Raw genomic sequence first — 13,155 nt, forward strand, 5'->3', positions numbered from 1 at the left:
GTCCTCTTTTCAGATGAGAGCAAGTTTTGTATTTCATTTGGAAACCAAGGTCCTAGAGTCTGGAGGAAGGGTGGAGAAGCTCATAGCCCAAGTTGCTTGAAGTCCAGTGTTAAGTTTCCACAGTCTGTGATGATTTGAGGTGCAATGTCATCTGCTGGTGTTGGTCCATTGTGTTTTTTGAAAACCAAAGTCACTGCACCCGTTTACCAAGAAATTTTGGAGCACTTCATGCTTCCTTCTGCTGACCAGCTTTTTAAAGATGCTGATTTCATTTTCCAGCAGGATTTGGCACCTGCCCACACTGCCAAAAGCACCAAAAGTTGGTTAAATGACCATGGTGTTGGTGTGCTTGACTGGCCAGCAAACTCACCAGACCTGAACCCCATAGAGAATCTATGGGGTATTGTCAAGAGGAAAATGAGAAACAAGAGACCAAAAAATGCAGATGAGCTGAAGGCCACTGTCAAAGAAACCTGGGCTTCCATACCACCTCAGCAGTGCCACAAACTGATCACCTCCATGCCACGCCGAATTGAGGCAGTAATTAAAGCAAAAGGAGCCCCTACCAAGTATTGAGTACATATACAGTAAATGAACATACTTTCCAGAAGGCCAACAATTCACTAAAAATGTTTTTTTTATTGGTCTTATGATGTATTCTAATTTTTTGAGATAGTGAATTGGTGGGTTTTTGTTAATTGTGAGCCAAAATCATCACAATTAAAAGAACCAAAGACTTAAGCTACTTCAGTCTGTGTGCATTGAATTAATTTAATACACGAGTTTCACAATTTGAGTTGAATTACTGAAATAAATGAACTTTTCCACGACATTCTAATTTATTGAGATGCACCTGTATATATATATATATATATATATATATATAAAGAGAAATTAAGGGGGTAGCTAATAGTTTCAAATAAATCCTACTGTAGTAATGTAAGAAGTTGTATTTTAGTTATATTGCACAAAAAAAAAAAAAAAAACTGGGAGAAATACAAAAAGCGTGAATGCGTTATGAATACAGGAAGCCCTTCACCAGGAGATGCGAGAGAGAGATGCAGAAAGCCTGTCAGAGAGATATGAAAACTTTTGTTTAGGTTACACAAAAGTGCCCTGGATGTCATGTGGGCTGAATGCCACACTGCTGTCAGGAGCCTCTCATCAGCTGCCAAACCTAATACACAAACACACTGCTGACAGCCAGTGAAAGTTCATCTCCAGCTACAGCAGTAGCAGTCATGACTATGAAAAACTGCCCTGCCTGCCAATGTGACATGAACCCTAATTCTTACTCACTGTCTCTTCGTGTGTAGGATGGCATATCGTCGGAGCGAGGAGGACGAAGAAGAGGTGGCTCGTGAGCGCCGGCGAAGAGCACGACAGGAAACAATGCGCAGTAAGGAGAGCGAGGAGCCGCCCTACCAACCTGACAGCACAGAGCTCAACAACAGCCACAGGTGACACAAACACATGTTTGAAATTATCATCACAACTAATACTGTTATACTATATGGCTTTTCCAAGACCCCTAAACCAAGACCAAAATAATCAATTGTAAACAGACCTAGACTGTTTTGAAGTTTTTCTGTAGGGGACATATAAAGTGGCCAAAATCCCATTGATTTACATTGAGAGAATGCTGCTAGCTAGCTAGCAACATGCTAACAACTAGCTAGAATAACATATTAATGCCTAGAAACCAACCAAAACACCCTAGCAATCAGCCAGAATAGCCTGGCAACACCTAGCAACCAGTCAGAACACCCTAGCAACCACTTAGTAATGCACTATCTGTCTGACTTTGTCTGTCTGACTGTAAGGCCTGTATAACCTTTAAACTTAAAACTTTTAAAACTATTTTAAACAACGCTACATTACATCAAATTTTGTCTTGACAAACTTTACCTTTCTATTTTATAAGATGGTTATGAGATGGAAGGTAATAATGTGGTATTTTGATGTACATCATGGTATTAAATGATTGCCATATTTATGTACCATGGTATTTATACATGGTATTTTAAGACTCCCTGAAATCAAAATTAAAGTTTTGTGGCTTTTATTTTATGCATTTCAGCTTTGAGGTCATCATCATTATGCTAGTGTGCTTCTAAAAGTTGACAAAATTAAGTTTTTTTCTTTTGGGAAAATAGCCCTATAATATTGATGACTCATCTTGCACTACAAATGTTTGTCCAATCAAATCCTCTCTAGAATTAGAATGTCCCTCCCCCTAATACCACCTGCAACTGACTAGCAAAAGCAAGTAGTAAATCATGTTTATGGCTTGTTGATGTAAGCGAAAGGTTAATGGCTATTTAAAATAAGAGACGAGTCCTTCAGTATGTCTAAATGAAAATGTAAAAAATCAGAAAGATTCATGTGAGGTTTATGTTTAGGGGTAGGGGATAGAAAATATCATTAGCTCAGTATGAAAATAAAAGTCAACGGAAGGTCTGCTCCATGATAGAAAACCAAACGTGTGTGTATTTATGAGACTCAATAAATGCAGATGTAATCTGGAGCCTCTGAATTTTTTAGAACACTCTTAAACTCTTAATAATACACAAACTTATGTACTTTATCTCTCTCACACACACATACTGATACATACACTCACAACACCAGTATCTACACCTCTGTAGGAGTCTTGTTGCGTCTTCCTCTCTGTTTGTAATGCACACCACTGGTGGGCGGCGCTAATCAATATCTTCCTGTAGCAGGTCAGTATTGCGGAAGCGGTGTGCTCTGCTGACATGTCCAAACACTGAGGCTTTGTGCTCTGAATGGACACAGAAGACGGTCAAACAAGACCAGAATTGTTCCCGATGTGTGACCAGACATAGCTCCATCTATTGTCAGTAGTGCTGATGTAGAATAAACGTTTGCCAAGCGGTGCAGTCAGACTATATTAACCTACAGTGGCAAGCACATGGCAGCAGGGCTGGGCAACCCGACATCACATTGGTAAAAGGAAAGGGCATATGGGGGTGCACTCCTAATGAGGATAAGGTGCTTAATTGAGAAAAACATGCATTTTAAAATGTTATTTCACCAAAAAATAAAATTCTATCATCATTTACTCACTGTCATGTTGTTCCAAACCCATATGCCTTTCTTACTTTTGTGGAAAACAAAAGGAGATGACTGACCGCCTCCAGTTACCAGCCAAATTTGTATATGTGGACCACACCATAATTTGTCTGGAAGATTTTGCCTCAGTGTGGGTATTAAGTGATTTTAAGATGGTTTTCACAATAGTGGGGTGAAAAGGCTTAGTGCTTTAAAGGAATAGTTTGCCCAAAAAATTTAAGTTCTCTCATCATTTACTCACCATAATGCCATCCCAGATTTGTATGACTTTCTTTATTTTGCTGAAAGCAAAAAAAGATTTTTAGAAGAATATCTCAGCTCTGTAGGTCCATACAATGCAAGTGAATGGTGGCCAGAACTTTAAAGGTCCAAAAAGCACATAAAGGCAGCATAAAAGTAATCCATTAGACTCCAGTGGTTAAATCCATGTCTTCAGAAGCAATATGATAGGTGAGGATGAGAAACAGATCAATATTTAGGTCCTTTTTTATTATAAATCTCCACTTTCACATATCACCACCTACTGGGCAGGGAGAAGAATTTATAAATAAAAAAGGGCTTTTTTTTCTGATTAACAATTTTTATTGATTCACACAATTAACAAAGAAAAGCAAAACATATATTCACAGAATCAACATTTAACCCCCATTATTCCCTTTCCCCCTCCCAACCCCCAACCCCACCCTGACCCTCAACAAATATCCCTGTGGTCACACTTGAATATACATTCACAAAAAAAAGAAAGAAAAAAAAGAAAAGTATATTAAAATAAATAAATAAATAAAAATAATCACACACATTTAAAACTACACTTTTCTCTCCACTGCCCCTCCCCGAGAGCCCTCCAAGAAGGCCAAGTAGCTGCCCCATTTTTTATTAAATGAATCTAACTTGCCAAGCTTTCTACATGACATTTCCTCGAATGCCGCCACCCTCCCCATCTTTGTGCACCAGTCTTGAAATGAGAGCGCTCCAGCCGACTTCCATCCCCTATGAACAATCTGTCTGCCAGTCATTACTTGGCAGGACCCAATTTTTTATATACACTATATTGCAAAAAGTATTCGCTCATCTGCCTTTAGACGCATATGAACTTAAGTGACATCCCACTCTTAATCCATAGGGTTTAATATGACATCGGCCCACCCTTTGCAGCTATAACAGCTTCAACTCTTCTGGGAAGGCTTTCCACAAGGTTTAGGAGTGTGTTTATGGGAATTTTTGACCATTCTTCCAGAAGCGCATTTGTGAGGTCAGACACTGATGTTGGACGAGAAGGCCTGGCTCGCAGTCTTCGCTCTAATTCATCCCAAAGGTGCTCTATCGGGTTGAGGTCAGGACTCTGTGCAGGCCAGTCAAGTTCTTCCACACCAAACTCGCTCATCCATGTCTTTATGGACCTTGCTTTGTGCACTGGTGCGCAGTCATGTTGGAACAGGAAGGGGCCATCCCCAAACTGTTCCCACAAAGTTGGGAGCATGGAATTGTCCAAAATCTCTTGGTATGCTGAAGCATTCAGAGTTCTTTTCACTGGAACTAAGGGGCCAAGCCCAGCTCCTGAAAAACAACCCCACACCATAATCCCCCCTCCACCAAACTTCACAGTTGGCACAATGCAGTCAGACAAGTACCGTTCTCCTGGCAACCGCCAAACCCACACTCGTCCATCAGATTGCCAGATGGGGAAGCGTGATTCGTCACTCCAGAAAACGCGTCTCCACTGCTCTAGAGTCCAGTGGCGGCGTGCTTTACACCACTGCATCCGATGCTTTGCATTGCACTTGGTGATGTATGGCTTGGATGCAGCTGCTCGGCCATGGAAACCCATTCCATGAAGCTCTCAACGCACTGTTCTTGAGCTAATCTGAAGGCCACATGAACTTTGGAGGTCTGTAGCGATTGACTCTACAGAAAGTTGGCGACCTCTGCGCACTATGCGCCTCAGCACCCGCTGACCCCGCTCTGTCATTTTACGTGGCCTACCACTTCGTGGCTGAGTTGCTGTCATTCCCAATCGCTTCCACTTTGTTATAATACCACTGACAGTTGACTGTGGAATATTTAGTAGCGAGGAAATTTCACGACTGGACTTGTTGCACAGGTGGCATCCTATCACAGTACCACGCTGGAATTCACTGAGCTCCTGAGAGCGGCCCATTCTTTCACAAATGTTTGTAGAAGCAGTCTGCATGCCTAGATGCTTCATTTTATACACCTGTGGCCATGGAAGTGATTGGAACACCTGAATTCAATTATTTGGATGGGTGAGCGAATACTTTTGGCAATATAGTGTATTTATGACCACCTCATCACCTAAAATACAGAGTCTGGGGCAAAATGAAATTTGAGTGCCCAATACGTCACACATAATACTCTGAACCCTCAAGCAAAATTCTTGGATCTTAACACACCACCAAAAAACAGAGGTTGTGTCTCCATCTTCTGATTGGCATCACCAGTAGGTGGGTGTGTCTTTAAGACCAAGCCTATACAATCTAGAGGGGGTCCAATAGAATCGATGTAAAATCTTAAATTGCATAAGACGCACCCTTGCATCTCTAGATGCAGACTTGACGTTTTTAGAATCCTAGCCCACACTCCGTCCTCCAATACCAAGTTTAGATCTTTCTCCCATAATCTCTTGAAAGAAGCCGAAGCTCCGTCCCCCAGACTCTGAATTAGCAGGGAGTAATACACTGATGCCTCATGACCTTTTCCAAAAGCAGTAATCACCACTCCCAGAGTATCTGCCGCTTTAGGGGGGCATATGCTACTCCCAAAATTAGTTTAGAGCAGGTGGCGCAGCTGTAAATACCTATAGAACTGAGACCTGGGAATCCCAAAATGTTGAACCATATTTTCAAAGGATCTTAACACTCCACTCTCACATAGGTCACAGAGTGTATTAACCTCCCTCTCAATCCACCCTGTCCAGCAGAAAGGGGACTTATTAATACATAATTTTGGGTTCAGCCATATGCTCGATGTTACATTTAAATAAATGTCCGAATTAAACACTCTGGACACTTTTTCCATAGCAATTGCAATTGCGATATAACGGGGTGTAACTTAACTTCTCCAGTTAGTTTGATAGAAAGGCTTTACAGTGGCGAAATGGGGCAAGAACTTCCTGTTCAATACAAAAAAAAGGGCTTTTTTAAACTTTTTTTTTTTTTTAACTATAGTATTTTTGACTTGCATGAAAAAGGCTGTAAGGGATAGATTTACCGTCTCTTCAAAGACATGCACTGTATAAAGCTATTAAAAATCTCCTAGATCACATCTAATTTTCCACAACTCATGTTTGTCTGGAGTTTTTGAAAAATGTATATTTTCAATGTTTCATCAGTGGAACAAATTCAAAGACATACAACCCATTGAAGAGACTGCAGTCTATCCCTATCGGCCTCATTGTCATTTCCGTCAAAAGTCAAAGATGGCACTGCTGTACATAAGGTCTATAGGGTGATTCATAAGATACCAACATTGTGCCCTTGAGCATGATGTACTAGAAAGTACATAGCTAAATTAACAATATTGTTGTTTAGTCACTAGGCTGGTCAAGAGACCCAACTTTCAATTCATGTAAATTAGGTGTTACTTTTTTCCAGATGTTGCTGTTGTATCATGTTACTGTATGTAATATATATCATAATTTACATCTGCATCAAATCCTCAAAATCAGTGCTTTACTGTCAAATGTGCTTTTCAATGCACAAAATATTCAATATTATTGGTAATTGCATGGGTGCTACCAGATCAGATACTGGTGCCACCATGTGTAGAACTTATTTGGTGGCACAGGTGCCACTGCTCATATATGTTAGGTTGGAGCAATGTATATTGAATATATGTATGTATTGTGTATATTTGTTATTCTGCTTTCAGAGCCAAAGTTATTGATAAAATCAGTAATAGTAATAGCTGAAGTAGAGGCACTTATGAATATAATAAAATGAGTAACATTTTCAGCCAACCCTTTGTGGGCACACATAAGGCTGATATGGCCTAGACTGAAATTGATTTTGACACACACGTTCTTTATTATAAAGATTTTCCACATTTTAGAAGTACATTTTTACCAAAAAAAAAATTGTTTTGTAGAGAAATTCATACACAGACAAAACTTCTACATGTCTACATTAAATTTCAAGCATTTAGGCATAAGCCTTTAGATCAAAATTTAGATCTTTAAGATCATGATCCGTTGGTATTATATCGGCCATCAGCCACCCTGGTCTCTGGATATCGGTATCAGAATTAGCAACTGAAGAACCCACATTGGTCTATCACTAGTCATATATGCAGAACTATAACATGGATTTTTGGTGTTATACAGTACATCATATGTTTAATCTTTTTCATTCCTCTGGCTGCTTCTTTCTCAGCGTGACAGTGACAGAGAGCATCTCATCCTCAGTGGTTTGCTCCAGCAGAGCAGGCGAGGGAGATGATGAAGAACAAGCCCTCTTGGAGCGTCTGGCAAAGAGAGAGGAACGCCGACAGAGGAGGATGAAGGAGGCGCTGGACCGACAGAGAGAGGAGGAGACCAGCCACACCTCCCACCACAGCCTGGAGGACACCAGCATCGGCCTGCTGCGCGGTAGGAGCTACGAGGCGGAGGAGGAGCACAACAGCAAGGAGGAGGAGAAAGAGGAGGTGAAACAGGTTGAGGAGGAGGAGGAGGAGGAGGCCCTTCAGAGGGAAGAGAGAGAGGAGGAGGTGGTGGAGGAAAAGCCACGGAGGTCTTACTGGGGAGAACAGGTGGGTTTACTAAAGGGATAGTTCAGCCAAATGTGAAAAATCTGGCATTATTTACTCACCCTTATGTCCCTGTTTGACTGTCTTTCCTTACAATGAATGAAAATTGAGTCTGTCAAGGTTCAAAATAACAAAAAAATCACCATAAATGTATCATAAAGGTGGTTTATATGACTTGTACACTTTATTCCAAGTCTTCTGAAGCCATATGATAGCTTTGTGCTACAAACAGAACGAAATTTAAGTTGTTGTTCACTGAAAATCTTCTTCGCTGTACCTCTCAAATCAAATATGGTGGCAATGATGTCAATAAAGCAAGAACCAATGGCGTTTGGTATCAAACATGGCATCAGCTCAACATATTTGATGTCCATACGACTTTTGTAGTCCATTTTTAGAGAGATTTAGCTTCGGCAGAGAGCAAGATTATCAGTGAACAACAACTTAATTTTCAGTCTTTTTTTTGCACAAGGCTATTGCCTGGCTTCAGAAGACTAGGTATATGGTGCACAATCACAATATAGCACAATATATAAACTACTTTTGTCATACTTTTTTGGTGCTATTTTCACTTTCACTATACAGAAATGAGCAGCCAGGATATTCTTCAAAAATGTACCTTTTCGAGAAAGTAATACGGGTTTGGAACAACGTGAGTGTGAGTAAATGTTGACAGAATTTTTTTATTAAGTAAATTAGTCCTTTAAAACTATGACTATATAGTGTTGAAGGTTTGCGTTTATGTCATTCAACTTTGTTCACTTGTAGGAGTCCGTCGAGGCCATTTCTAAAATACAAGATGAGGTATGGCATCGAGTGTTTTTAAAAAAAATAGCTATCTGTTTTTTTCTTATTTGACACAACAAAGCATATGACTGCAGTTCCATTCATAGGACAATAGTGAGCAGGACTGTGTGCCTTCTCCTGAAGTAAATGAGGTGATTTTAAATGAAGACGTAGATGGTTTTGCAGTTGTATCAGAGATGGAAGCGGAAGCATTGACCGAGAGTGGATTGGATGAAATGAGGGAGGCAGAAAACTGTGAGAAAAAGGAGGCAGAGAAATTGATGACATTGATGAAGTTTTCAGAAATTGATGAGGCTTTGGTAAGAGTCTGGAATTGTATATAGGACTGCGTAAGGATGGATGGTTTGGATTTTGGGTGAAATATAATAATTTTTAAAGGTATCAGGTTCAAAAAAAGAAATCATGAGTTCATTTGAATGAAGTACTGCTGTTTTCCTTGCAACATTGAAAACAAAATCTCCCCAAAATCTTAAATAATCCCGGCACTGGTTTGAACACAGATTGTCATGATTGCACCAGCATTTACAGTGTCCACAATCTGCAAGTATCAGTTTGAGTGCAAAAGGGCTATTCTCAGGGAATGGTGCCATTCTGTTATGTGTATCCCCTTGAAATACTACACTGATATAATTAACAGGATACTGAACTTGATTCTGTGTAGTGTGTAATTTAAAATAGATATTTTTAAATTAAACAATTTCATTTTTAAATGTTTGTTTCTTCACCATTATATTTTAATGGGTTATAAAGTAAAAAAAAAAAATTCTACCTACATTTTGGTTTTATTACTATTACAATATCACACTTCTGTATCTTCTACTGTTTTGTCCAGCCCATTTATGCTGTAATATTTATATTTAAAAATAATGTTTTGCTCTTTCAGACATTATATTTAAGCGATTGACGTCATAATATATATATATTTATAATTAATATATTTTACCACATTGTCCAAACATGTTCACACTTACATGTTCAAAAACCATGAGTGATTTTGGACGATAACTTTTGAAAGGTATTTTTTTACAGAAAAGAAAATAGAATATTGACTATAAAGAATATTGACTATAAACAATGTGGTGTGATATAATGAAATTTGCTGCCTATGAACTTTATTAGACATTTTTGTACAATTCAGCTCCAAACACATTTTGGAATGTAACAGGGTTGTCACAGAACATGTTTTGTAAGAGAAATGTCATTTTATTTTTAATTATAATAAATATAATTTAGTTCTTTTAATTATAATGTGTGATTTACTATAAGGCACAAATTCCTGAGAATGGCCCAGAAAGTTTCACAGTAGACAAATGCAGCTATTTAAAATCTGATCAATCTATTCAATGATCAGTGGTTACACACGGTGTGTTCTCTGCTTGCTGCATGACTATGGGGAGTTTACAAGCCTGAATGTGTGTGTGTATGTGTGTGTGTGTATTTATGTATACTCCTCACACCTTTTATTTTTATTATTTATCCCGATTGAGCATTCTGTACTTCTAAAACCCTTCCAGCGTACACAGTCTCTCTCTCACACACACACACACACACATAAATATCACATGCACACATGACTTTGATCTGGTTGTGTGTGCAGATTGAAGATGAAGATGTGATGAGGAAGAATAAACAGCCAAATGGAGGAGTGTGTGATGACAGCCCTACCAAACACAAGAAAGTCGAGAGGACTTACAGGTTAGCGCTGATGTAAACAACTAATAATTGTGTAAAGATGGTCCAGGTTTGTCTTTTAAAAAAAATAAATAGTTTCCACAATTTCGAATCTGGGGGCCTGTGGATATTAAAATCATGGTATGAATGTCCAGGGAATTGTTAAAAGCACATACAAGTGGTATTGACTTGTCCTTCATCTGTGTATATACAGACAGCACGTTGGAATGTATGAAGAGACACAATCACATTCCACATGTCTGTGTTTGTCTGCTTTGAGCATGTTTGAGAAAATGTGGGTGAATTTAAATAGCCTTCTACCAGTCAAAACTTTGGCCTGAATTTGTGTTTCTCATGAACTCAGAAACCTTGGCAGAAGGCTTATGCTTAATGCTTATGAATTTCTTTACAAAACTGAAACTTCTAAAGTGAAGTGTGTGATTTCTGCAACGAAATTGCAAAAATAATTATTGTGTTCAAACGGGTTTTCAGAACACTCCCCTCCTCTGTCATTGGTCGAACAAATGGATAATCCTGCGCCAAACACCACTGACTAAAGCATTTAAATTATATTTTAAAAAGTTATTGTTTTAATCAGACTGAAATCAAACTTTGTTGTATCGGGCCAAGGACAATTGTGGTCGCATTAACAAGTATAGTTGCTGGAAGCCAAGCTGCTATTGCATTATCTGTTTGTTGGGTTTAGTAAAAGACAATTTGATACGATGTCAGTAGAACTAAAGCATTTAAATTATATTTTAAAAAGACAAATTATTGGTTAAGTCTGAAATCTGACTTTTAAAGTGCATCTAAATATACTAAATATTGCTGTGTCCAGCTGGTCAAAATACTCAAAGAAACGGGGCCCAGTTTTTAAAGACCAACAGAGTCACAGTGTTTACACGTTTTGGGGAAAATCGACCTACCAATGGATTATGGTAAATGAAAAAGGATATTAAAGAAATGAGTATGTGTGTCCAAAATTTTGACTGAGAGTGCATGTGACTTATATTCACATCCTGAACAGCCCAGAGCTTTATCTGAGGAAGTATTTGACTCTAGTCACCTGATCCGCCGTATCCTAAGGGCTGTTCTCGGCTGTAACCGGAGACTCTGTTACCTTAGACAGGTGTGTGCTGATTCACCACGTTTCTGTGTGAATAGGTTGGGCTTTCTTTACACGTAAAGAACATGGACGTGTAAAGGTGTTGATGTGTGACACACCTTTTAACTTTGTATCTTTGTGTGTCACAGTCGAGGCAGCCTGTGTACTCCTGAGGCACCAGAGGCAGATGGTGAAGATGCCCGCTTGGAGGCAGAGAGAAAGCTGGAAGAGCTGAAGAGACGAAGGGATGAGATGGAGAGTGAGGAGTTTGAGAGGATGAGGCAGAAGCAACAGGAGGCAGAGGCAGAGCTGGAGGAGTTGAGGAAGAAGAGGGAGGAGAGGAGGAAGGTGCTGGAAGAGGAGGAACAACTGAGGAAACAGGAGGAGGCCGAGAGGAAAGCCAGAGAGGAGGTGTGTTCACCCAAAATGAAACTTTGGTCATCATTTACTCACCCTCATGTTGTCCCATATGCATATTGTTTCTTCCATGGAACACCAATGGAGATGTTAGGTTGAATGTTAGCCTCAGTCATCATTCACTTTCATTGATGCAATTAAAGTGAATTCTGACTGAGGCTAATTTTCTGCCTATCATCTCTTCTAGATCCTTGTTCCTTGTTGTTTAGATCCTTTTTTTGTTTATGTGTGCTTAGCGCTTAAGAAGTTTAATCTCAATGAAACATTAGAGGCAGTATATATCACTTATTACAAAAAAAAAAGTAGCTACTGTGGTGGCACCATGGTACAGTGATGGTAGTACAATGGTAATATATATCCTTGTGGTACTGAATTAGCATATTAGTATGTACAATGGTATGTACATGGTAGTATATATATCATCATGTTACTGAATTGGCATTTTAGCATGTGCAGTGGTATGAAGATGGTAGTATCATCATGGTTTCAAATTATCATATTAGCGTATACAGTTAGCATTTTAGCATGTACAGTGGTATTTACATGGTAATATATATCATTATGTTATTAATTTAGCATATTAGCATGAACAATTTGCATATTATCATGTACAGTGTTATTACCATGGTATATATCATCATGGTACACAATTAGCATATTAGCATATTCAGTGGTATTTGCAGGGTAATGTATATATCCAATTAGCATGTTAGCATGTACAATTAGCACATTATCATGTACAATGATAATACCATGGAAATATATCATCATGGTACTGAATTAGCATGTACAGTTAGCATATTATCATGTACAATGGTAATACCATGGTAATATATCATCAAGGTACTGAATTAGCATTTACAATTAACATATTATAATGTACAGTGATAATGCCATGGTAATATATCATCATGGTACTGAATTAGATATTAGCATGTACAATTAGCATATTAGCATATTCAGTTGTATTTGCATGGTAATATATATATTCAATTAGCATGTTAGTAGTTCATGGCAAATTTGCCATAACCTTGCTGTAAATTCGCCACTGATTGCAAATGCAAATGATTTTTGCAGCAAACTTGCCACAAATTGTCCATTGTTCCCAAACGTTTTCTGCAGGTTCACCACTACTGGTGAAGAGCTGCATACTTGTGGCAAACATTTGCAGTGAATCACAAGCTTATTTTCATGTGAACATAATGAGTGGCAAATTTGCTGCAAATTTGTGGCAAGTTTGTGGCTAGTTTGCCACAATAGATTTTTTTGTAAGGCAAGGTACTTCAAAGAATACCATA

At 38.8% G+C, this 13,155-nt stretch overlaps 1 protein-coding gene across 4 annotated transcripts in view; it reads left to right on the forward strand.

The window, feature by feature from the left end:
• Window positions 1-13,155, forward strand: part of cald1a (caldesmon 1a) — an 84,695-nt gene that overhangs the window by 54,683 nt on the left and 16,857 nt on the right. For 2 of the 4 annotated variants that reach the window (XR_007896125.1, XM_051688218.1), the window contains exons 3-8: window positions 1,317-1,460; window positions 7,485-7,860; window positions 8,626-8,661; window positions 8,751-8,963; window positions 10,262-10,359; window positions 11,590-11,851. Coding sequence is in view for 3 of the 4 variants with exons in the window: in XM_051688218.1 (XP_051544178.1) it covers window positions 1,317-1,460; window positions 7,485-7,860; window positions 8,626-8,661; window positions 8,751-8,963; window positions 10,262-10,359; window positions 11,590-11,851 (1,129 nt within the window). In the remaining variant the exon portion in view is untranslated. The remainder of the gene's footprint in view (window positions 1-1,316; window positions 1,461-7,484; window positions 7,861-8,625; window positions 8,662-8,750; window positions 8,964-10,261; window positions 10,360-11,589; window positions 11,852-13,155) is intronic. The other 2 variants (XM_051688219.1, XM_051688220.1) reach the window with 2 other exon arrangements.

Source organism: Myxocyprinus asiaticus, chromosome 45 (genome assembly GCF_019703515.2).
Source record: "Myxocyprinus asiaticus isolate MX2 ecotype Aquarium Trade chromosome 45, UBuf_Myxa_2, whole genome shotgun sequence".
NCBI classification, from domain to species: Eukaryota; Metazoa; Chordata; class Actinopteri; order Cypriniformes; family Catostomidae; genus Myxocyprinus; species Myxocyprinus asiaticus.